The sequence below is a fragment of the Nelumbo nucifera genome, chromosome 7, assembly GCF_055504915.1.
Source record: "Nelumbo nucifera cultivar China Antique chromosome 7, China Antique-T2T, whole genome shotgun sequence".
Taxonomy (NCBI): Eukaryota; Viridiplantae; Streptophyta; class Magnoliopsida; order Proteales; family Nelumbonaceae; genus Nelumbo; species Nelumbo nucifera.
Genome location: NC_142655.1, coordinates 4,677,244 through 4,704,021, shown reverse-complemented (window position 1 = coordinate 4,704,021; position 26,778 = coordinate 4,677,244). Strand labels below are relative to the sequence as shown.

Genomic DNA, 26,778 nt, shown 5'->3' with positions numbered 1-26,778 from the left:
CTTCCAAAACTGCAAAGATCTCGGCCCTGAGAGAGTCACCCACTCCAATTGGGCCTGAGAACAGGGCTGAAACAAACCCATTCTCATCCCTAAAGCTGAAAAGGATACATATGAGATGCACGCAAACATCCAGCTTCTCCATTTCTCCCCAAAGCCCATCCTACTAAGCACTTCCTCCAAGAAACCCCATTCTACATGATCAAATGCCTTTTCCAAATCAATTTTGCATCTTACTCCACCGTCCCCTGCCAATGATTTTGTATGGACTTGACATCAAACTTATAGGCCTATTTCCTTCACCCTGGTTGCACCTACAACCTTTGGAATAAGCACAATGAAAGTAGCATTTGCAGATTTTTCAATCTTCCTTCTCCACCCAAAGTTTCCTAAACATCTCCATAAGATCCTTTTTTATAAAATTCCAGAACATCTTATAAAAGGTTATATTGAATCCGTTTGCCCCCAGCACCTTATCCCCTTTCATTTTCTTGACCACATTCCACACCTCAAGCTCTCTTTTCAGCCATGATTTTAACTCTCCATCTATTTGCGGAAAAACTAGATCCCCTAAGGGACAAAATCTCCTTGGCTTGGCTTCACAGAGCTTCCCATAGAACTTACAGGTTTCTTCAGCTATTTCCTACAGGTCCTCTATAACCTGATCTCCTTCTTCTAATCTCAAGATTGAGTTCTTCCTTCTTCCTCTCACCATAGCCTGAAAGCAGTACTTTTGTGGAAGAGCATCGTGGAAAACCAAATATTTGTCCAAAGGAGGTAAAGTCACTTTAATCAACAGTGTGCTGTCCTCCCTCCCTATATACGATAGCTTTATTACCAATTCCGGCTAAGTGGGCTGCAGCGTTAGAAAAAAAATAAAGATGAGAGATTTCCTGTTGAGGGGGTAGAAGGAGGAAACAAAATGCCACCTGGTAAACTGGAAGAAAATATGCAGATCCAAAGCTAATGGGGATCTAGGAATCAGATCAGTGAAAGATGTACTTGCTTGGAAAATGGTTATGAAGATTTAATGAGCGTACGGATAGTCTGTGGAGAAGGTTAATCGTAGCCAAATATGGACCCAGTAGCAGGGAGTGAGAAACAGAATAAGTAATATCTTCCTACGGGTGTTCAAGTTGGAAGGCAATTCAGAAAATACATCCTCAGTTTTTGAAGGGCATAAAATACAAAGTGGGCAATGGTCAGAGGGTGCTTTTTTGGAAGGACCACTGGTGTGGGGAGGGCCCTTTGATGACCTTATTCCCTGATCTATTTGAAATTGCTGCAAACAAGAATGCAATAATGGTTGATTATTTGGAAAGGCAAAATGGATATTGTATTTGGAACCTGCAATTCAGGAGGAACTTAAACAACTGGGAGGTGGCATCTTTCATTGACTTGCTTCAGATTCTATATGACAAGACAACTGGAGTAAGGGAGGATAAAAGAAAATGGATTTTTGAGAATCAGGTTCTTTTTCTGTGAAATCCTTCTTTAAATTCTTGTCAAGGAAGGATACCTCTTCCTTCCCAAGTGAGAAGTAACAGGATATGGATCAGGGCTGTACCATCTAAGCTGGCTTTTTTTTTGTCTGGTCACAAGTGCTGGATAAAATCCTAACCATAGTTGTCAAGGCAACGCCCAGGCAACAAGGCACCCTTGGAGACTCACCTCATCCAGTCGCCAAGCAGTTTTGCGTACTGTGTTATAAAATACTTTCATATTTTTAATTTTTGACATTATAATTATAAAATAGACATTAATAAACTAGAATATTGATTTTATGTGTTTATATACTAATTTCTTTTTATTATTTTCTTATTTGTTAGAGTTTAATCAACACAAACATTGCTAACTGCTGTATTGAACCCATAGTTCAAAGTATTGATACACCTCCTGTGTATTGGCAGAGGTGTATCAGTACTTATAACAATACTCCCCCTATTTTTTATTTATTTGGTTTTCAATTTCATTTTTAAATATATATATATATATATATATATATATATATTATTTAAAAAATGGGTCCCCGAAAACACCAGTAAACAGGTGTATCAGGAACCCAAAGATACAATACAATACACCCGATATGGGGTGTATCGTATCGATATTTTGATCATTGATTGAACCCTCAGATTTCAAAACCTGAACCAATAAGCAAGGGAAGAACTTAAAATTTTGTCTAATCACCACATTTTCTTCTTCCACATCTTCTTCTTCTTCTTCCACATCTTCTTCTTCTTCTTCCACCTTTTCTTTTCTTCTTTTCCTCTAACAAAAGTAGGGGTTCAGCCCCTATATTTTTTGAACTTTCTTTCCTTTGTTCTTTCTCTTCTGATAAAATGTTGATTTTCTAGACTTAAACATGAAATTTATACTTCTCTTATGAAAATTATGGATAATTATTAAGGAAAGATGATTATGGAACCTAAGGAACTACCCTAGGGCATATGGTTTTACTTAAAAAAAAAAATCCATAGCCTAGGCATCGCCTAGCCTTGCCTTGGTGCCTTGAAAACTATGATCCTAACCAAGGAAAATCTAGCTAAAAAGGCTTAGAGGTGACAGATATGTCTTGTCCTTTATTAATCAATGTTTTCCATCTGATGTAAAGGGATTCATAGGGGCATGGTTCATACAAGGCTTAAGCAAGGCTTGAAAGGTAGCATGGAGCATCCTCTTCCTCCCCTTGGCAGTCTTCTGGGCAGTGTGCTGTTAAAGAAATAGTAGAATCTTTGAAGGGAGGCAGACTTCAAAGGAAGAGGTTCTTAGCAAAATTCTGAGGATGGTTCACTCATGGTTGGAAAATCACCCTTTATTCAGAAATAGCCATACTTGTTCTTTTTTTTAAATATTGGTTTCCTTTTTGTAAGGAGCGGATAGTTTTTTTCTTTGGGGGGTTTAGTTGTATTGGGCAGATTGTTCATCCTCTGTTCAGTTTCTCATTGTACCGGCCTACCGGGGCTTTGTTGTAATGTTAACCTTTTGATATTAATGACTTACTTTACCTTACAATTTGAGAAAAAAAAAAAAACATTCCTGTTCACCCTCTCCAATATAGGGTTCCAAATACTCTTTGAGGTGAATTTAGCTCCCAGGAGGTAGGCCTAACTACTTGGAAGAGAGATGGCCTAATTTGCAGCCAGCTCATGCAAATTGTCAACTTTACCTACTGCATGATCTATCTTGGCTTCGCAAAAGAATGGTGTATCATTGGCAAACTGAAGGAGAGCTATCTTAGACCCATTTCAAATATTTGTTTATCTTCTTTCCTCGATTAAAAAAAAAACACTTTAAGTCATACATTTTTAAGCATCAAATACATTTGCATATAAAAGGAATTAAATAGGTATTAGCAAAACTAATCTTACGCTTTTTGACCATTCTGGAATCAATCTGAGTACTTTATTGGCATCCAACTTTGATCCTACGGTAACATTAGAAGAAAATGAGCATAGACTGGAACAAGCAAATCAAATGCAAAAAAATTAAAAAAAAAAAAAGAAGAAAGAAAGAGAGAAAGGAAAAAAAGAAAAATAGAACCCCGAACATGGAGAAAGATAAATTGACATTTTGTAAAAGAAGAATCAAATCCATTATATGATAGTGATAGCCTTATAGAAATTTTTATAGCCCTTTTTCTCACCAACGATGAAATGATGTCTCATGCTAACATCATAACAAATATTGGACTAAAATGTTTCCTTGACATTAGATGTGAATCAATCTTCTAATATCAGGTTTAATACTAGTAATTAACAGTGCAAATCAGATCTGAACAATAGTGCAAGAGCTGTGTACGTCGAAGAGAAGAGGTAAGAGAAGAAGTTGAATCATTCACCCTTCTCCTCTAACCCTATTTTATTAATCTCCAAAAATTAATGATGACAAGTATGCCCTTAAGTGGGCGGCCAGCTTGGCAATTACATAAAGAAAATAAACAAGAACAAATAACAGGCCCATTAAGTGTGGCCCATCAACATAAAATAAAAGATAAAAATAAAGGATATCACACAAGCAGCTGTTAGGGCCCATTCGGCCCAGTCTCTTTACACTCCCCCTCAAGCTGAGCATAGATGTCAATCATGCCCAGCTTGGTTATGTAGTGTGTCAAATTCCCTTTGGGAACTCCTTTGGTCAAGATATCAGCCACTTGCTCTTCTGATGTGATAAATGGCAAACAAACTTCTCCTGAAGAGACTCTTTCCCTTATGAAGTGTCTATTGTAGAGAACACTGATGTGGGCCCCACTGCAGTGGTCCCCACTGTGTTCATAGGACAGCATGCGTAGTTATTTGTTCCAGTTATAGTAGTGTCAGTTTGAGTCAGTTTGTTAATTCAGTTGTTATTTATTTCAGCTTTTATTTACTTTATTTATTAAGTACTAAGGGCAGATGTGTCCATTCCATTATGTACTAAACATAACCTATAAATAATAAGAAAGTGGCGGCGGCAGATCTGTTAGAATCTGTCCCTCCTTTCAACCACTTGTGTTCTCCTGTTTCTCTTCTATTCTCTCTCCTTTCTCTCACTTTTCTTCTGTTTTGTAAACCTAAAACCTATTAGGGTTCAAGACTGATTACAGTCTTGATCTTCTACTTGCTATCAGAGCCTATCTAGGGCCTCTCATGTGTGTCTAGTCCAGCCGACCACATGAGGACTAGCTAGGGCTGGAAGCTTTGAAGAAGTATTCGATGGCTGAATCTTGGAGATTACCAGGAGAGGTTTGCAGCAATTGAAGACTTGCCGCAGCTTGCAGAGAGTTGGTAATCAGGAAGAAGCAACGAAGGTTAGGGTTCAGGTAACCCTAGAAGACAGCAAACCGAGGTACATAAGTAAATTTTTTTTATTGAGTTTCAGAGACTGCAATCAGTCGAGATAGGTTGGACCTATCTAGAAGTAGGGGAGTAGGGGCCAAACTGTGTTCAAGTTTGTTTCTAGGGTTTGACTTGCCGAACTGTGTTTAAGTCTGTTTCTAGGGTTTGACTGTTGGCCCGAACCTCTTCCCTCTCAAAGGTGATTAGTTTTAGGGTTTCATATTGCCCTACGACAAGTCCCACTAGTGCGGACTGCTTGGAGGGTGCAGTTGAGCACTTATTTCAGACCCACAGTTGAAACCCTAATTTTGCTCTTGCAGCAGTGGGCCCCACAGTAGTGATTTCAGAAAATAGCATCTTAGATTGACAGGCTGACTAATACTGTGCATGCCGATTGATTTCAGATCAGATTTGAGTTGATTCCTTGCCTATACTGTGATAGGCGATTGATTTCAGATCAGATTTGGGTTGGTTTCAGATCAGATCAGATTTGTGTTGGTTTCGGATCAGTTTTCAGACCTGCTTGTTTGACTCTGTTTTCTGGTATAGTGACTCTAACAGTTTGTAGCCACTGAATCTTGACCAATGATGGAGTTTAAGGGTCAGGGAGAAATTAGTTTTGGAAACCACAGTTATGGTAGTGTATCTGAAACCGGGTTTCATATTACAACTATGAGATTTGATGGGTCAAATTATTTGGAGTGGGCTCAATCAGCCATTATGGCTATTGGAGGAAGGGGAAAACTGGGTTACCTCTTGGAAGATGTGAAAGAACCTTCCAAGGAGGACCCAACATACACCAAGTGGGTTCAAGAGAACTATTTGGTTATGGCGTGGCTGTGTAATTCTATGCAGCCACATATCAGCCAAAATTACTTGTGGGCAAAGACAGCCAAAGAGATATGGGATGTTGTGAAAGAAACCTATTCCCAACCCCTTAATGTTGCCAGAGCCTATGAACTGAAGTGTGAGGTGAACAGCCTTAAACAAGGAGAGAAGCCAGTTTCTGTCTACTTCTCTACCTTGAAATCCTTGTGGCATGAGATTGACCATCTAGAGACATTGAGTGGGAGATTCCCAAAGATGCACAGACTCACAGAAAACAAGTCGAGACGAATAGGGTATTTGAGTTTCTGGCTGGTTTGAATTCAGAATATGACATTGTGCGACAACAGATATTGACAAGGGATAGTGTGACCCTTTCTCAAGCATACTCCCTGGTGCATAGTGAAGAGACCAGGAGGAAAGTCATGATGCAGCCTCAGCCCTCTTTCCCAGCCTTGACAGCTATTTAACCTAAGCCAAGGGGTGACTCAGAAAGGGACCGGAAGAAGGAAGATAAACGGGATCTGGTATGTGAACATTGCAAGAAACCCAAGCACACAAAAGATACTTGTTGGAAGCTACATCCTCACTTAGTCCCAGCAAAACTAAGAAATAAGAAGGGTAATGCTCATGTGGCCGTGAACACTGATTCAGCATCCTCATCAGGCACATCCCTAGAGACTTTAACTGCTGTTCAGGCTGCTCTCATACAGTTGGAAAAGGAAGTTGGGAGTTCAGTTCAGCCATCTCAGTCACCATCAGCTCCTGCCACATCTGCATTTGCACATTCAGGTACTCGAGCCTCAGCTTACCATGCTTCAACTCCAGGTAATATTGACCACTGCTGGGTAATAGATTCAAGTGCATCTGACCATATGACTAGCTTGCCATCTTTGTTCACTTCTTATCACTTGTCCTCTGGCCGAGATAGAGTATCCAATGCTGATGGCTTCCTTGTTCCCATTTCAGGCAAGGGGGACATCAAGCTATCGGATACTATCTCTTTATCTTCTGTCTTGCATGTTCCTAAGCTTGATACTAACCTGCTTTCAGTTAGTAGTATTACCAAACACATGAACTGTTCAGTAACCTTTTTCCCTGACCGATGTGTTTTTCAGGATTTGGAGACGAGGAAGGTGATTGGGACTGGCCATGAGACGAACGGGATCTATCTGCTTGGAGAGAGTTCTCGTCGGGAGAAGTCAGTGGATAAGAAGTCTTTTGTTTCCCAGTCTGTGAGTTCGGTTATGCCAAGCATAACCGATTAGGTCATTTGTCTTTTAAGTCTTTGAAGAGTCTGTTTTTCTGCTTTATTTGAGTCTGTTGAGTTATCAAAGTTGAGTTATCAAAGTTGAGGTGTGAGAGTCGTGAGTTTGCCAAACATTGTAGAACCTCTTATTCTTTAAGTAATAAAAGGAGTAATTCCTCTTTTGATATTGTGCACACTGATGTTTGGGGGCCATATCATATCTCTTCTATGGGTGGGTACAGATATTTTCTACTGTTTGTTGATGACCATACCCGTTTTTCTTGGGTCTATCTTATGCGTTCTCGGGATGAGGTTCCTGCTCTGACCCAAAACTTCCATCAGATGGTTCTCACTCAGTTTGGGACCAAAATCAAAGTCCTTAGATCTGATAATGCAAAGGAATACTTTGTTTAGCCATTGACCTCCTACCTTCTTAGCCATGGAGTTATTCACCAGAGCACTTGCCCATATACACCACAGCAGAACGGTGTTGCCGAAAGGAAGAATAGGCATATCTTGGAGGTGGCTAGAAGCATTATGTTTACCTCCAATGTACCTATTCGCTTCTGGGGTGATGCTATCCTCACAGCAGTTTATCTCATTAATCGAGTTCCTTCCCGGGTTCTTGATATGAGAACCCCCTTTTCCCTTCTATACCCAGACGAGGAGTTGTTCATTGTTCCCCTTAAAACCTTTGGTTGTACCTGTTTCGTTCAGCTTCTCGGGCCTCATCATTCCAAGTTTGAACCTAAGGCCTCCAAATGCATTTTCCTTGGTTAGGCACAAACTCAAAAGGGTTATTGTTGCTATGATCCGGTTTTAGGGAAACGGTTTGTCTCCATGGATGTCACCTTCTTTGAGGAGACACCCTATTATCCTAGGGTTTCTCCTCAGGGGGAGAGCAGTGAGAGTGGAAGTGGGGCTGTTCCTTTACCTATTCCACTGGATAATGAAGGTTGTAGTGGTGAGGGTGGTCAGAGGGAGCCGGAGCTGAGAGTCTATCACAGGCGATGCAGGCAGGTTGATCCTAGTCATCGGTAGTCCCGGTCAGCTCCAGTTCCTTCCGCGGCTCCAGATCCAGAGCCTACTGAGATACCTCTCACTGTTGCCACTTCCCCTCTTGTGGATGACCTTGATCTCCCTATTGCCATTCGCAAAGGGAAACGACATTGCACCACTTCTACAGCTCACAGCATCTCACAGTTCTTATCCTATGATCATTTGTCTCCATCCTACCGGTCCTATCTCACTTCCATTGCCGATGTCCCTATTCCAAGAACAGTGCAAGAAGCCTTATCAGTTCCAGAATGGAAAGATGCAATGCAAGTCGAAATGGATGCCCTGTTGAAGAATAATACTTGGGCACTGGTTGACCCACCAAAAGGAAAGAAACCGGTGGGATGCAGATGGGTGTTCACTGTGAAGCATAATGCTGATGGCTCTATTGAAAGGTACAAAGCCCGGCTGGTTGCAAAGGGGTTCACTCAGACTTATGGTATAGACTACTTGGAGACCTTTGCCCCAGTAGCCAAGATGACCACCATCCAAGTTCTGTTATCCCTTGCAGCAAATCATTCTTGGCCCCTGTTTCAGATGGATGTTAAAAATGCATTTCTGAATGGAGACTTACAGGAAGAGGTTTACATGCAGTTGCCTCCTGGATTCTATGATACAAAGACAGGTAAAAGGTTTGCCGACTGAACAAGGCATTGTATGGTTTGAAGCAGTCACCTAGAGCCTGGTTTGATAGGTTCAGATTAGCCCTTGGAAAGTTTGGTTATGTACAGGCCCAGTCAGATCATACACTATTCATCAAGAGGGTGGAGTCCTCTCTGACACTACTTGCAGTATATGTTGATGATATTGTGGTGACAGGAAATGACAGTCATGAGATTGAGTCCCTCAAACAGCTCCTTCATCAAGAGTTTGAGGTGAAAGATCTTGGTGCACTACGGTACTTTTTGGGTATTGAGGTTGCTAGATCCAAGCAGGGGATTTTTATCTCTCAGAGAAAATATGTTCTAGATCTGTTGGCGGAAACTGGAAAGTTGGGTGTTAAGCCGGCTGATACACCCATCGAACAAAATCACAAGATTAGTGCAGAGGGCGGGGAGCCTCTTGAAGACAAAGTTATGTTCCAACGGTTGGTTGGAAAGCTCCTATATCTCTGCCTCACTCGGCCGGATATTGTGCCCTTGTGGGAGGTAACTTTGTCTCTTGGAGGAGTAAGAAGCAGAGTGTTGTTTCCCGCTCCAGTGATGAAGCGGAATACAAGTCAATGGCTAATGGAGTGGCTGAAATCTTGTGGCTGAGGTCACTACTTGAAGAGTTGGGTATTGACTATGAAAAGCCCTTAATGCTTTATTGTGATAATCAGGCAGCTATTAATATAGCCCACAACCCAGTGCAGCATGACAGAACTAAACATATCGAAGTTGATCGACATTTTGTGCGAGAAAGGGTCACATCACAAGAAGTGTGTCTTCCGTACATCACATCTAATATGCAGCTCACGGATATCCTCACCAAGGCTGTACCAAGGAAGAAGTTAGAGACAGACCTATCCAAGTTGGGAATGATAGATATCTACTCCCAACTTGAGGGGGAGTGTAGAGAACACTGATGTGGGCCCCACTGCAGTGGTCTCCACTGTGTTCGTAGGACAACATGTGTAGTTATTTGTTCCAGTTATAGTAGTGTCAGTTTGAGTCAGTTTGTTAATTCAGTTGTTATTTATTTCAGCTTTTATTTACTTTATTTATTATGTAAGTACTAAGGGCAGATGTGTCCTTTCCATTATGTACTAAACATAACCTATAAATAATAAGAAAGTGGCGGCAGCAGATCTGTTAGAATCTGTCCCTCCTTTCAACCACTTGTGTTCTCCTGTTTCACTTCTATTCTCTCTCCTTTCTCTCACTTTTCTTCTGTTTTGTAAACCTAAAACCTATTAGGATTCAAGACTGATTACAGTCTTGATCTTCTACTCCTATCAACCTCAATGTGTGTCATGTTGAACAGGATTATGTGCAAGGTTGATAGCAGCTTGGTTGTCACAATAAAGCATCATTGGTTTCTCGTAGTCCACCCCCAATTCCTCTAGAAGGGATCGTAGCCATAGTAGTTCTGACACACCATGATCCATTGCCCTGTATTCTGCTTTAGCTGAGGATCTAGCAACTACTGATTGTTTCTTACTTCTCCAAGACACAATATTCCTAGCAACCAGAGCACAATAACCAGAGGTGGACCTTCTGTCATCCATACATCCTGCCCAATCTGCATCAGTAAAGGCCTCCAGCTTCATGTGACCATGCTTAGCAAATAGAATACCTTTCCCTGGAGTACCTTTCAAGTAGCACAGAACCCTTTCCGCAGCAGCTAGATGAGTATCTCTAGGCGAATGCATAAACTAACTAATAACACTTACTGCATAGGAAATATCTGGCGGAGTCATGCAAAGATACAACTTCCCAAGCAGCCTCTGAAACATTCCCTTATCAGACAAAGGTTCACCATCTGTGGCAAAAAGTTTATGATTAGGATCAATGGGAGTGGAGATGGGTTTAGCTCCAAGTTTACCAGTTTCAGCAAGAAGATCAAGAACATATTTGCGTTGAGATATGAAAATACCATCCTTAGACCGAGCAACTTCAATGCCCAAGAAAAACCAAAGGTCTCCCAAGTCTTTGATTTCAAATTCAGAATTGAGAAATCCTTTTAGTTTCCTGGCCTCTTCAATGTCATTACCCGTGACCACAATATCATTAACATAAGCAATCAAGAAGGTGATCAGAGTGTTATTTCTCTTCAAGAACAATGTATGATCAGATTGTGTTTGAATGTAGCCAAAGGAGACAAGAGCAGCCCGGAATCTCTCAAACCAAGCCCGAGGAGATTGTTTGAGACCATAAATGGATCTGTGTAGTTTACACACCTTGCCTTTCATTTCTTTCCCATACACCCCTGGAGGTAGAGACATATAGACTTCTTCATGCAGATCTCCATTCAAGAAAGCATTTTTAACATCAAACTGGTATAGGGGCCAGTCAAAGGTAGCTGCTAGAGAAAGCAAGACCCTAACTGAAGTCATCTTAGCTACAGGAGCAAAGGTCTCAAGATAGTCAATGCCATACATTTGAGTGTAACCCTTGGCAACCAACCTAGCCTTATACCTCTCAATCGAGCCATCAGAGTGATATTTAATGGTAAACACCCATTTACACCCCATTGGTTCCTTCCCTTCCGGCAAGTCCACAATATCCCAGGTATGGTTCTTATATAATGCTTTAAGTTCAGTCATCATAGCATCCCTCCATTCAGGTTGAGATAATGCTTCCGGTACAGACCTGGGTATCACATGTGAAGAAAAAGAAGCAAGAAAGTAGTAGGAAGGAGAGAGAAGGCTGTAAGATTAATGTTTGGAGATGCAATGGGTTGTACACTTCCGCTTGCCCTTGCGAAGAGCAATAGGAAGGTCAAGGTCAGGGACAGTCGAAGGTGGGTCGATAGAGGGTTGACCCGTTTCCTCAGGAACTATGGGAGTGGCAAGATGCTCTTCTGAAGGAGTGGAAACAACCTACATATGTCTGAATCTCCGCCTTTGGTAACACCTTTGGAGAGTAGGAGCAGAAGCAAGAGGAGGATCAGGGGTGGGTCCAGTGGAAGAGGTGGACACCCCATGATCAAACTCACAAGGGATGGGAAGAGGAACAACTGGAGACATAGCAAAGGGTTCATCAGATGTCTCCCCCTCAGGAGGAATACTAAAGAAAGGAGTCAACTCTGCAAAGGTGACATCCCGAGATACAAAGCGGGTGCCACGAACTGGATCAAAGCAACAACAACACTTTTGTGTAGAGGCATATCCCAGAAACACACACTTATGAGCCTTAGGTTCAAATTTATGCCTTTGGTGACTATGAATATGCACATAACAAGTACTCCCAAATACACGGAGAGGGAGAGAAAAGAGATCCTCGTCCGGGAAGAGAAGACTAAAGGGGGTTTTAAAGCCAAGGACCCTAAAGGGCATACGATTGATTAGGTAGGTAGCAGTATGAACAGCATCTCCCCAATACCTTACAAGAACATGGGATGCAAATAAAAGGGATCTGGCAACCTCAACCACATGTCTGTTCTTTCTTTCCGCCACCCCGTTTTGTTGTGGAGTGTAAGAACAAGAACTTTGATGAATAACCCCAAAAGTTTCAAGATAGGTGGAGAGGGTTTTCTCAAAATACTCCTTAGCATTGTCAAAGCGAAATATTTTGATATGGGTATTAAACTGGGTGAGGATGAGTTCATGAAAATTTTTCACAATAATAGGTACTTCATCCCGGGATTTCATGAGATAAATCCAAATATAACGAGAATAATCATCAATAAAAAGGATAAAATACCGGTAGCCCCCCATGGTTGGCATGTGATATGGCCCCCACACATCAGAGTGAACAATATGGAAAGGAGAAAGAGATCTTTTATTACTGATTGAATAGGAATGTCTACAATGCTTTGCTAACTCACATGACTCACAATGAAGACTAGATAAAGACACTCCTCTTTAAACATATCTGGGAACAGATGACTTAAAGCAGATAAAGACAAATGACCAAACCGAAAATGACATAACAAAATTTTGTTAACAGACTCTGACACAACTGACTCTAAAGCAACTCCATGAGGTGGTCCCAAGGCTTAATCTAGTGTGTCCAGCAGGTATATTCCGTTCGCCTCATGGCCACTCCCAATCGTCCTTTGAGACTGCAAGTCCTGAAAAACACAATGAGTGGGAAAGAAGGTTATGCTGCAGTTCATGGACTTTGTTAAGCTACTAACAGATAAAAGGTTTGTGTTAAGCTTAGGAACATGGGGAACAAAAGATAAGAACAGGGTGTCAGAGGTCTTTATATCTCCTTTACCAGAGATGGGGGCAAGTGACCCATCGGCAAGGGATATTTTCTCTTCCCAGAGAGGAGATGATATGAACAAAAAAGGTTAGATAGGTTGGCCATATGGTCTGATGCACCGGAACCTATAATCCAAGGGAGTTTATGACTACCTGAAACTGAAGCATGATTTGCTGAGGCATATGTACCTAAGTGAGCAAAAGCCGATGAAGAGGATGTACTGTTGGAAGGGTGGGCTGAAGAAACTGTAGCTTCCAGGTGATTTAGGAGCTTCCCATACTTCTCAAAGTCTAACCTCATTGCAGCCAACTGCTCAATGGTTGATGTTTTCTCACTCTCCTTCCTTCCCCCTTCAGGTACTGTAGCAGCATTAGTAGTCTTGAGCTTTCCCCCTTGACTGCCCTTCTTAGGATTGTTCTTAAACCTCTCAGGAAGTAGTCCAGGGTGAAGTTTCCAGCAGGTGTCCTTGTTATGTCGTGGTTTCTTGCAATATTCACACACTTGCTCCCCCTTTTCAGTAGGCCCCTTAGATTTCATTCCCGCATGTGCAAAGTGTTCTGTAGGTGGACTCTGCAATTGAACTTGTCGTCTACTTTCCTCACTACTTATCATGGCATATGCCTGTGATAGAGTAACATCATCTCTGGCCAAAATATTATGTCTGATAATATCAAACTCAGGGTTGAGTCCAGTGAGAAACTCGAACACCCTATTTCTCTCCACCAGCTTTCTGTACATTTCAGCATCCTTTTTACTCTCCCATACCACAGTTTCCATAACATCAATTTCCTGCCATAGGGATTTCAGTATAGAGTAGTAGATTGCTACACTCTTCTCCCCCTGTCTCAGGTTCTTCACATCACTTTTTAATTTGTACGCTCGGGCTACATTCAGTTTCTGTGAATAAGTCTCAGTTACACTGTTCCATATCTCTTTAGCAGAAGACATCCAGAGATAGTGTTGGCTTATATGAGGTTGCATAGAGTTAACTAACCATCCTATAATGGTATAGTTCTCTTGCATCCATCTCTCAAATTCAGGATCTGTCTCTTCGGGTTTCACCTTACTACTTGTGAGATACCCGAGTTTTCCTCTACTACAAACATAAATTTTTATAGACTGTGCTCAGGCAAGATAGTTCGTCCCATCTAGCTTAATCGTGGTAACCCCAGTCAAAACGGAATCTACTGGAGCAGGTCCAGAAACTGGCACCTGCTTGAACTCACTTCCGTATGTCTCCATTAATCAAACGGAAATCAAGGAACTAAAAATTTTTCTATGCAAACTTACTTGAAGTCAAACCAGAAATAGGGTGCTTGAAAAACTAGGGTTTTGCTCCGTCCAGCAGATGGAAGGAGGAGAGAAGATGGTGACGCACCAACCAGACTTACCCAAACTCTTCCTAACCTGAACCACCCTCCTTTAGCAGTCACAAGACACCTTCCAAGCACAGAGCGCCACACCCAAGCTTCACCTTTCCTGGTAACCTCGAAAATCTCTAGTTGGCTAGGGTTTCGGGCAGCAGCAAAACAACATCACTTCTTGGCAAGATTCGGCCAGAATTTAAATCTCCAAACCCTTCTCCCAACTAGGCAAGTGATTCTCTATACTATAGAGAACCTATCTCTCCATACACTCTCTTGATTTTAAAGTGTACAGGAACGAAGAAAAAGGAAGAAAGAAGAACTGTACCCGCTCTGATACCAAGATGTGAATCAGTCTTCTAATATCAGGTTTAATACTAGTAATTAACAGTGCAAATCAGATCTGAACAATAGTGCAAGAGCTGTGTATGTCGAAGAGAAGAGGCAAGAGAAGAAGAAGTTGAATCATTCACCCTTCTCCTCTAACCCTATTTTATTAATCTCTAAAATTTAATGATGACAAGTATGCCCTTAAGTGGGCGGCCAGCTTGGCAAATACATAAAGAAAATAAACAAGAACAAATAACAGGCCCATTAAGTGTGGCCCATCAACATAAAATAAAAGATAAAAATAAAGGATATCACACAAGCAGCTGTTAGGGCCCATTCGGCCCAGTCTCTTTACAACATTTATCATAGAAATTGTTGGCTTCAACATTTGTCCTCACGCCTAGTGAATAGTGATCACATTAAGTTGAATGTTGATGGCTATAGCATTGGAAACTCTAGGAGTTCAGGTATTCGCAGATCATTTAGGAGCCATGGGCCCATGAAGGAAATGTGCTGCTGGTACTTAAGGATGGTTAATTGGCTACTTGTTGAGGTATGAGAACTTAGTGGGGGAAGGGGGTTTGCAAAACATCACTGGACCTTGGCAGCTTCTTGGACCATATTAAGGAAGCAATATCATTGGTTGCTAGGCTAGACTATTCTTTTCTTTTTTTTTTTTTTTGATGAATAACTGATCTTTCTTAAAAGCAATAAAGGAACTAGGCTGGGCAGCCACTTAGACTAAAATCAAATTTTCACATAGACTCTACATCTAATGGGCCCCAAAATAATTGTTCCCTGTTTACTCCTTGCTTTGCTAAAGTATCAGCAAAGCCATTGGCTTATCTATACACCCACAAAGCAGTAATTTGATTGCCTTGTCAGTCTCTTGGTTCCTTTTTTATAATTCTTGTCAGTCTCTCAAAATTCTGCAGATCAAGTTGAACAGATCTTTCCCTCTTCTTCCTTCTTATTTTTCTTGTTATACAAGAAAATTCTTCAACTGGTTTTTGTTATGGACGCATTCGTGGGGAAAAAGTACCGCCGCCGGCAGCAGCAGTAACGTGGGACCCTCATCAGATTATCTAGCTAGCCACAGTTCATCTTACCTTATCTTTACCTTATCTGCTTTCTTACTCTTATCTTATCTGTTCCAATAAGGATTAGTATAGAGTCTGATTTATCTTAGGGAGTTTTTATCCTTCTTGAGTAGGGAGTCTTATCTAGGAGTCTTACCTATCTTATCTGTACGCAGTTTAGTTAGTCTTATCTATCTTATCTGTAAGTAGTTTAGTTATCAAGGAGTCTTCCTACAAGGAGGACTCTTACCTCTTGTAATCTCCTATTTAAGGAGCTGAAATTATTGAATAAAGATATCAAATTTCCAGTCAAGAAAGAGAGTAAAAGGAGAGTTCGGTGATCTCTTGGACAAATCACCCTCTAGGACGCCAAGATAGGTTCAGCTAGGAAGGGGAAGAACAAGGGAAAACAGGAGATTTTCCCCGTGGACCGGCCCATGACGAGATCCTATTCCCGGGCCCATAACAATTTGGTATTAGAGCCTGCCGTCATGGGAGATCTGGAGCAGCTATCATCCAGGGTCCACGAACTTGAGCATAGGCTCGTGGAAACCAGCGTGGAGGTTCGTGAGGTCAAAGACGATGTCCAAGAGCTGCGACGCTTGCTGGAATCGTATTTCTCTAACAACGAGAGGAATCCAGAAGGGGCTGTAACCACAAACAGCCGCCGACCAAACTTGACGAAGTCGTCCGGCGAGCAGCAGGTCGTCCCCCCGGTAGCCACAGTCGTTCCCAAGTACAGCAGGCTGGAGTTCCCTTCATACAGCGGCGCCAGAGATCCTTTGGGATGGTTGTACAGATGCGAGCAGTTCTTCCGCAACCAACGGACAGGGGACAACAACAAGGTAAGCTTGGCCGCATTCCACATGACGGAGGAGGCGCAGCTCTGGTTTTATAAATTGGAGCAGGAGGAACCTAGGCTCAGTTGGACCAAATTCAAATCCTACTGCCTCCTCAGGTTTGGGCCCCCCATTGACGAGCAACCCGTTGGGTGAACTGATCAACCTCAAACAGACGGGAACGGTGGCTGAAGACCAGCGCCAATTCCAGACCCTCCTTGCCAGAGCAGCTTCGGTACGACCGGACCAGCAGGTAGACATGTTCACTGCAGGGTTAGCAGAACCCTTGAGGGTGGATGTGGAGATGCAACACCCCCCCAACCTGGTTACAGCCATGAATCTAGCTCGCGCCTTCAAACGAAAGATGCAGCTCAGCCGCGGAACCTTCAGTATGGGGCGGCCTCCAACCGCATGGGCATCCCCGGAACCACTCGGAATGGCTCCATCTTCAGCAGCCAGCCAAGAACGGAAACCACGGACGAGCCACAATTCCAGATCAGCATCCAGTGAGGGGAGCAGCGTTGTTGCACCCCCTATTAAGCACTTGTCCAGGGCTGAGATGGCGGAACGCAGGGTGAGGGGACAGTGTTTTAATTGTGATGAACTCTAATCAGCAGGACACAAGTGCAAGAGACTTTTCTGCCTCCTGGTGGAACAAGAGGACGATGAGGATGAACCCCCTTCATTGGAACCCGATCCAGGAGGGCTAAATCATTCCACCTATCCTGGATTCCCTTGACTGAACTCCAAGACACATATCCAGATTTCGAGCTTGAGGACAAGCTCGTAGTTCATGAGGGGAGTAATGTTATGGACGCATTCGTGGGGAAAAAGTACCGCCGCCGGCAGCAGCAGTAACGTGGGACCCTCATCAGATTATCTAGCTAGCCACAATTCATCTTACCTTATCTTTATCTTATCTGCTTTCTTACTCTTATCTTATATGTTCCAATAAGGATTAATATAGAGTCTGATTTATCTTAGGGAGTTTTTATCCTTCTTGAGTAGGGAGTCTTATCTAGGAGTCTTATCTATCTTATCTGTAAGCAGTTTAGTTAGTCTTATCTAGGAATCTTATCTATCTTATCTGTAAGCAGTTTAGTTATCAAGGAGTCTTCCTACAAGGAGGACTCTTACCTCTTGTAATCTCCTATTTAAGGAGCTGAAATTATTGAATAAAGATATCAAATTTCCAGTCAAGAAAGAGAGTAAAAGGAGAGTTCGGTGATCTCTTGGACAAATCACCCTCTAGGACGCCAAGATAGGTTCAGCTAGGAAGGGGAAGAACAAGGGAAAACAGGAGCTTTTCCCCGTGGACCGACCCGTGACGAGATCCTATTCCCGGGCCCATAACAGTTTTCTTCTTATATACATACTAGCGGAGTTACCTGTGCTGAGCACGGGTCAGCACGGGCTTGTATATAATTGGTTGCTAAGAATTTTGCACTTGGTAGCCATGCCTCCCATAATGGCACCACCCCTCATCTATGAACTTAAGTCCATGCTGACCTTACTGTGTCCTAATTAAGTGTTTGCTAATGTCCAGAAGAAGAATGTGCAGCCAAATGGTAGTGTCTTCTGCTTCTCTTTATAGACTGTATCCCCTATGGCCTACGGTGAAACTTAGCTTGATATATAGGATGAGTGTTTGACCGTGTGGATGATGGAGCATGGATATGCATTCCAATTCCAGACATCCGATCTCCATAGATGAGGGGTGGTGCCAACTGCCAAGTAAATCAAAATCAAAGAGCTTTTAGTTTATTAATGAATCACGTATAAACAAATTAAAAACAGACATGATAATTAAGTGGCACCTGCAAAAGGCTAATCAGTTTTGATGGTTGGAACAAGGTCTAGTGATACTCACGCTGCAAGCTCATTTGCCATCTCTCAGACCTCCAACATGTAACCTGGCCGACGATAACATACACTGCCGAGAAGATGTCAGCGGCGGGAAAGCAGCCTTGTTGTTTGGAGGCCTCTATCTGGTGGCTCTAGGAGTTGGTGGAATAAAAGGGTCACTGCCAGCACACGTAGCTGAGCAATTCGATGAGACCACCCCACAGGGAAGAAAGCAGAGGTCTACCTTCTTCAACTACTTTGTGTCCTGCCTCTCCTGTGGTGCACTGATTGCAGTCACGTAGGTGGTTTGGGTTGAAGACAACAAAGGGTGCAAATGGGGACTTGGTATCTCCACTATGACCATATTTTTGTCCATCCTTATCTTCCTCGCTGGATCAACTACTTACAGGAACTAGATACCCACCGGAAGTCCACTTACAACCATATCCAAGGTATGAATTCAAACGCCTGCTAGTCCAAAATCAAGCAACGGTTTAGCTACCAGTGCACATACCCCACCTCTGCTTGTAGTAGGCCATGCATACAGCACACATTCTTGTATTGTCGTTGTATCAAAATCAAACATAATTTCGTCGAACAGGTTGTGGTGGCAGCAATTTGCAACAATACATGCCTTAGTAAGAGCCCAAGTAATGCTGTTGCAAGCATGGCCACAATCCCTTCCAACCCGGCCCAGAGCAGTTTGAAAGTAGAAGACGGCAAGTCCAAAGAAAAGGCTGAGGTTCAAACACCAACCCAAGGCCTCATTTTCCTTAATAGAGCTGTTATGAACAAGCCTGCTCACCCAGCACTAGAATGTACTACGGTAGAAGTAGAAGAGGTCAAGATTGTTCTGAAAATCCTCCCAACCTTCGCTTGCACCATCGTGCTAAACTGTTGCCTTGCCCAGCTCTCGACTCTCTCTGTTCAACAAGCAGCAACAATGAACACAAAACTAAATTCCCTAAAGATCCCTCCAGCCTCCCTCCCTGTCTTCCCTGTTCTCTTCATCATGATCCTTGCACCAGTCTACAACCATCTCATCATCCCATTTGCTAGGAAAGTGACCAAAACAGAGATGGGGATATCTCATCTGCAACGGATCGGTATTGGGCTGGTTCTGTCCATTGTCGCCATGGCAGTAGCAGCTATGGTGGAGATAAAGCAGAAGACCGAAACTGGATTGCTCAACTCAAACAAACCATTACCTATCACTTTCTTTTGGGTGGCACTGCAGTACTTGTTCCTTGGGTTGGCTGACCTTTTCACCTTGGCTGGTCTTCTCGAATTCTTCTTCACGGAGGGGCCAGCAGTAATTTATGCTATGAATTTTCCTTTAGGTATTGATTCAAAGTATTATTGATTATCACCAAAGTCTCCACTACACTTGAATAGGGCAGGTTGTCGCAAGGTCAGGGAAAGATGTGATTCAAACCAATAAAATTAGCAGAATATTTCAGATTAAAGCAAAAGAAAGGAAGGAGAAGACAGCAAGAAGAAGAAGGAAGATTGGAGAAGAAAAGAGAACAAAAAGGAGTTCGACAATCTCCTCTTTCCCCCACTAATCTTTTAATAAACTTACTTAAGTTACATAATTTACAAATTGCCCTTAAGTAGGCGTCCACATCAGCACTATACTTAGAAAACATAAACTAGAGCTAAAGGCCCAATAAGAAAACATAACAAGAAAGAAAAGAACTAATAAGAAAGACACTAATGGGCTAGGGCCCATTCGGCCCAGTCTCTCTACACTCCCCCTCGAGCTAAGCATAGATATCCATCATGCCCAGCTTGCTTATATAGTGAACCAGCTTTCCTTTAGGAACACCTTTTGTCAAAACATCAGCCAATTGTTCTTCAGAAGCAACAAATGGTAGACAGACTTCTCCCGAGGCAACTCTCTCTCATATAAAATGCCTGTCAACATCAGTGTGCTTAGTTCTGTCATGTTGAACAGGATTATGTGCAATGTTGATGGCAGCCTGGTTGTCACAATATAACATCATTGGCTTCTCACAGTCTATACCCAATTCATCTAAAAGTGATCTCAACCACAAAAGTTCAAAAACTCCATGTGACATTGCCCTGTACTCCGCGTCAGCTAAGGATCTTGCCACTACAGACTTCTTCTTACTCCTCGATGATACAATGTTCCCTGCTACCATAGCACAGTAACCTGAAGTGGACCTCTTATCCAAGGTTCATAGTATTGATACGCTACTACGTATTGGCAGTATTGTAAGGGTACTTAGAAACACACGAAACACTTTTTTTTAGTTTTTTTTTTCAAATCTTGGTTTTTGGGAAGCTAAAAATAGCTTTTTATATTAAAAAAAGGTGGGTTCCCGAAACACCTGTAACAAGTGTTTCGAGGGTGTATCTTTTTCAAAAGATACGATACGATACACCAGATACGGGGCGTATCGTATCAATACTTTAAACCATGCTCCTATCATCAATACATCCAGCCCACTCAGCATCAGTGTATGCTTCCAGCTTCATGTGTCCATGCTTAGCAAACAAGATACCTTTCCCTGGAGTCCCTTTCAGATAGCACAGAACTCTCTCAACAGCTGTTAAATGTGTATCTCTGGGAGAATGCATAAACTGGCTGATTACACTAACTGCATAGGAAATATCTGACCGAGTCATACAAAGGTATAATAACTTCCCGACCAGCCTATGGAACACTCCCTTATCAGGCAACAATTCACCTTCAATAGCTGACAACTTATGATTTAGGTCTATAGGAGTAAAAGCAGGTCGAGCCCCTAGTTTGAGAGTCTCTGCAAGGAGATCAAGAACATACTCCCGCTGAGAAATGAAGATACCATCCTTAGATCTGGCAACTTCAATTCCCAAGAAATATCTGAGTTCTCCCAAGTCTTTAATTTCAAACTCAGTGATAAGAAAGCTTTTGAGATGAACAACTTCCTGAGTATCATTACCATTAACCACAATATCATCAACATAGACAATCAAAAGGGTCACAAAGGAATCTCTCCTCTTAACAAACAAAGTATGATCTGATTGAGTCTGTGTGTACCCAACAGCAACAAGAGCAGCCCGAAATCTGTCAAATTAGGCTCTAGGAGATTGCTTAAGGTTGTAAAGAGACTTCTTCAGTTTATAAACCTTTCCTTGCATCTCCTTCCCATACACCCCTGGAGGTAAAGACATATAGACCTCTTCATGTAGGTCCCCATTCAAAAAAGCATTCTTTACATCAAACTGATGAAGAGGCCAATCAAAAATAGTAGCTAAAGATAGCAAAACTCGAACTGAAGTCATCTTGGCTACTGGGGCAAAAGTTTCTAAGTAATCAATACCATACATCTGAGCATATCCTTTAGCAACCAAACAGGCCTTATATCTCTCAACAGTACCATCCGAATGATACTTAATAGTGAACACCCACTTACAACCAACAAATTCCTTTCCCACAAGCAAATCCACAATTTCCCAGGTATTGTTCTTATACAAAGCATCTAGTTCAGTCATCATAGCATCCCTCCATTCTGGTTTGGACAAGGCATCTGGGACAGATCTGGGAGTCACATGTGTGGAAACAAAGGCAAGGAAGGAATAATAGGAAGGGGAAAGAAGGTTGTAGGACAAGTGTTTGGAAATACAATGAGTTGTACATTTCCGTTTGCCTTTGTGAAGGGCAATAGGAAGATCAAGGTCAAGGAAGGTATCCGAAGTGGTAGAAGAGGGCTGACCTGTTACCTCAATAGTGATGGGAGGAGCAAGAGGCACATCTGAAGGCGTGGAAACAGCTTACATGTCTTTGAGTCTTTGTCTCTGGTACCACCTCTGGATAATAGGATGGGAAGGAAAAGTAAGGGAATGAGCAGGAGGGGGGAGAAGGGATAGATGACTCGACTGGAGAAGACTATATAGAAGATTCAATGGGAATTGGAATAGGAACAGATGGTGACAATGCAAACAACTCCTTTGAATACTCCCCCTCAAGAGAAGTACCAAAGAAAGGAACAGTATAAGTTTATGAAATTTTTTATCCGAGTGTTAAACTGGGTAAGTATAAGTTCATGAAATTTTTGTACAATATTTGGTACTTCATCCCGGGATTTCATAAGGTAAATCCAAGTGTAAGGAGAGATATCATCAATGAAAAGAATGAAATATTTGTAACCCCCCATAGTAGGTAAATGATGTGGCCCCCACACATCAGAGTGCACAATATGGAAAGGAGAAACAGATCTTTTATTACTCACTGAAAGAGATTGTTTACAATGTTTTGCAAGTTCACATGACTCACAATAAAGACTTGATAGGGATATTCCCTAAAACATTTCCGGAAACAAATGACTCAAAGCTGAAAAAGACAAATGACCAAATCTGAAATGACATATCAAGACTTTATTAACTTAACTCTGATAAAACAGACTCCAAAGCTACTCCACTAGGTAATCCAGGACTTTGATCAGAGACATCCAGCAAGTATTTCCATTTGCCTCATGGCCACTCCCAATCGTCCTCTGAGACTTCAAGTCCTAAAAAACACGATAAGTAGGAAAGAAGGTTATGCTGCAGTTCATTGATTTTGTTAAACTACTAACAAATAAAAGGTTAGTGCTAAATTTGGGAACATAAAGGACAGATGATAATACAAGTGAGTCAGAGGCTTTAATATTCCCCTTGCCAGAGATGGGAGCAAGAGACCCATCAGCAAGAGAAATCTTCTCTCTACCCGAGAGGAGCTTGTATGAACAAAAAGGTTGGGTATGCTAGTCATATGGTCTGATGCACCAGAGTCTATGATCCAAGGAATTCTACGATTACCTAAGGTTGTAGCATGATTTGCAGAAGCACGAATACCTGAATGGGAAAAAGTGGATGTAGAGGGGGTGCCTGAGGAGGAAGATGCAATAGTAAACTCCAAGTGGTTTATCAACTTCCCATACCTCTCAAATTCTGCCTTCACTGCCGCCAGTTGTTCCACAGCAGATTTTTCTTCGCATTCAAATACTATAGCAACATTTGCATTCTTGGGCTTTCCAAACTAACCACCCTTCTTAAAGTTGTTGTTGTTCCAAAACCTCTCAGGAAGATCTAGATGAAGCTTCCAACAAGAATCCTTAGTATGTTTCGGCTTCTTGCAGTATTCACATATCACCTCCTTTTTTTCATTTAGTCCCTTTGGTTTTACTCCAACATGTGCAAAATGTTCTGGAGGAGGTAGGGTCTGTAGCTGTACCTGTCATCGGCACTCTTCACTATTCACCATAGAGTATGCCTAAGCAAGTGACACTTCATCCTTAGCCAGGATATTCTGCCTTGTAGTATCAAATTCAGGATTGAGTCCAGTAAGGAACTCAAACACCCTGATTCTTTCCACAAATTTCCTGAAAGTTTCTGCATCTTTGGTGCTTTCCCATACAAATGCTTCCATAACATCTATCTCCTGCCATAGTGACTTCAACATCGAATAATAGACGGCCACACTCTTCTCCCCTTGTTTTAAATTTTTCACATCATTCTTCAGTTTGTAGGCCCTTGCAACATTTAATTTCTGAGTATGTCTCTATCACACTATCCTAAATCTCCTTGGCTGAAGCCATCCACATATAGTGTTGACTTATGTGAGGCTGCATAGAATTTACCAACCACCCAATAACTATGTAGTTATCCTGCATCCATTTCTCATATGTAGGATCATTCTCATCGGGCATCACCTTACTACCCGTTAGAAACCCTAGTTTACCTATACTACAGACATGGATCTTAATAGATTGTGCCCAAGCAAGGTAATTTGTTCTGTCAAGTTTAATTGTAGTCACTCCTATCAGAATGGAATCTACGGAACCAACCCTTGACACTGGGATCTGCTTCGCCTCACTTTCAGATTGCTCCATCAATCAAACGAAAATCAAAAAACAATGTTTTCAACCTTAATAGACCTAACTAAGGTCAGTCAAGCACTCAAAAGTCCCAAAACTAGGGTTTCACCGTACCTGGCCTCCGGGGAGAAAAAGAAAAGAAGTAGACGCTCAAACCAGAGCTATCCAAACCACTTCCAACTGCAGCCACCCACTTTTGGAGATAAAAAGGAACCCTCCAAGCCTTGAGTGCCACACTCAAACAGCCTCTAAAACCCGTAACTAGAAATTCTCTAGTTGGCTAGGGTTTAGGGAAAAAAATCTACAGTCCCACTTTCTTGGCAATCTTCAGCCAGATTCTGACTCTCCAAACCATCTACCAACTAAGCAAACAAGATATCTGAATAATCAGCAATTTATCTCTCCATACACCTTTCGATTAGAAAAAAAAAGTGTATGGGAAAAAAAGAAAAAAGGGAAAAATGGAAGGGAGACCCACTCTGATACCAAGATGTGATTCAAACCAATAAAATTAGCAGAATATTTCAGATTAAAGCAAAAGAGAGGAGAAGAAGACAGCAAGAAGAAGAAGGAAGATTGGAGAAGAAAGGAGAAAGAAATGAAGAGTTCGATAATCTCCTCTTTCCCCCACTAATCTTTTAATAAACTTACTTAAGTTACATAATTTACAAGATTGCCCTTAAGTAGGCGTCCACATCAGCACTATACTTAGAAAACATAAACTAGAGCTAAAGGCCCATAAAGAAAAGGCCCAATAAGAAAACATAACAAGAAAGAACTAATAAGAAAGACACTAATGGGCTAGGGTCCATTCGGCCCAGTCTCTCTATAGGGAAGATGAGCAATGGTTGCACGATGGATGGAGGGGAGAATGGAAAGGACAAAAGAGAAAAAAAAAAGAGAAAAAAACGGAGTGGAACCAGAGGTGAGAATGACTTTGGTGCTGCCGCTCTGCGTTCTATTGAGGAAGAAGACGAACAATGTATCAGTAATTTCCGGTGGAGAAAAGATGCTTGCACTGGTGGGATGGGCAGAGGTTTTGTTCGAATGTTGTTCGCACGAGAATGGCGGAGGTAGCCATGGACGAGAGCCAGAGAAGACAACTCACCAGGAAAGAATGGCAAAGGAGGTAGCCATGGACGAGAGCCGGAGAAGACAACTCACCAGGAAGAGATTTCATGTGAAGAAATATTTCACGTGTGGATACCTTATCCTGCTAGAAGAGATTTTCGCACGAGAAGAAAGAATTCACATACGAATACCTTATCCTGCAGGAAGAGAAGGCCACGTCGTCTTGACGGAGGCCCTTCCCGTCTTAGTATATATAATAGATTGATATTTGCATATTACTTATCTGAATTTCTCTACTATTTTTGCTTTACCCTGACATCTAAACTTTGACCTAATATTTGTTTTCTGTGTGAAGCAAGTTGTGAAACAATGCATCACCTTCTTTGATCACCTATCCTTTTGTATCTAGTATTTAAGAATTAAGACTTCTTTTTTTGTTTGGTTGCAAGTAAACTCCTCCATAAATAATTGGAAGTTTGTGGTATATTTGGGATAAGGTGAATGCTAGAATATTCGAAGAGAAATCTAACAATAGAGCTACCATCAATGAAACATCACTCTAAAAGTGGCTTATTGGGTGAAATCTTAAACGGTTTTCAAAGATTTTCAGTCAATGACATCCTTAATGAATTCTTCCTTGAGAAGGATGATAGCATCTCTACAATGGATTCCTCCTCCCTCTAACTTCACCAAACTTTGATGGATGCAGTCTTCAAACCCAAGAATCTGTATTTAAGACTTCACCAAAATTATCCAAAAAATAGTAATCTTAGGAATAGAAGGCATCTTTAGAGACTGTAAAGGTAACAAATTAGGTGTATTTTCTGGATCCATTGGTAATTGAAATACAAACCAGGCAGTGAAGGAATGGGAGATCCATCATATGGATGGCCGAACCCTACAGGAAGGTTGGGCGAAATTTCAAAAATTTCTTTACTCCCATCCGGGAATCGTATTCCCAATTTAGAAAACTACATTTTCAAGGTTCGTTCTTGTAACCAAACTAGACGAAATCTGAAACCAAGATTAGGAAGAGGTATACCTGATACGGAATCCACGCAAAATGCTCCTCCCAATGCAGGTGTTCACGCCCAAAGAGTGTACCAAATCCTCCCTCCACTGAAGATGACGCAGCTTAGGATGAGGTAGGATCAGTAGGTAGTTCTTCACCAAAAACTTCTGATTCTTTAGCAAGGATCGAATGGGATAGTGAGCACAGCTTTAGAATTGTTTCTTCTAGCAAGAAACAATATCAAGATCTAATCTTGATCAGTTCCAAGAAATGGAGACCGAACAGGGTAGGGCAACAAGAGTATGGAGAGAAAGAATTGAAGGCAGAAACAGTCAAACTATGTTGTCTTCTATGTGTACCTTTTCAGATCCGCCCTGCTCTTTATATATAGCCTTAAAGAGATAATCTCCTAATCTAATTAGGAGTTTCTTGATCCAAATCTTTATTTGGATTTGAACTCTTTAAGTGATAAGGATCCCTTATCTTATCTATAGATCAAGATCAGCTATTCCTAATCAAATTAGAAGTTCCCTGATCCAAATCTCTATTTGGATCTTGACTCTTTAAGTGGATAAGA

At 41.8% G+C, this 26,778-nt stretch overlaps 1 protein-coding gene and 1 pseudogene across 14 annotated transcripts in view; one reads left to right on the top strand and one right to left on the bottom strand.

Annotated features, from left to right (window-relative positions):
- LOC104597470 (ARM repeat superfamily protein) overlaps positions 1-26,778 on the bottom strand; it is a 79,457-nt gene that overhangs the window by 17,603 nt on the left and 35,076 nt on the right. For all 13 annotated transcript variants that reach the window (XR_002022690.2, XM_088891123.1, XM_010259020.3 and 10 more), the window contains one exon: positions 3,369-3,424. Coding sequence is in view for 12 of the 13 variants with exons in the window: in XM_088891123.1 (XP_088747249.1) it covers positions 3,369-3,424 (56 nt within the window). In the remaining variant the exon portion in view is untranslated. The remainder of the gene's footprint in view (positions 1-3,368; positions 3,425-26,778) is intronic.
- On the top strand, positions 14,559-24,665 carry LOC148790106 (protein NRT1/ PTR FAMILY 4.6 pseudogene; annotated as a pseudogene). The gene has a single exon (XR_016078384.1). The product of XR_016078384.1 is annotated as a protein NRT1/ PTR FAMILY 4.6 pseudogene (transcript).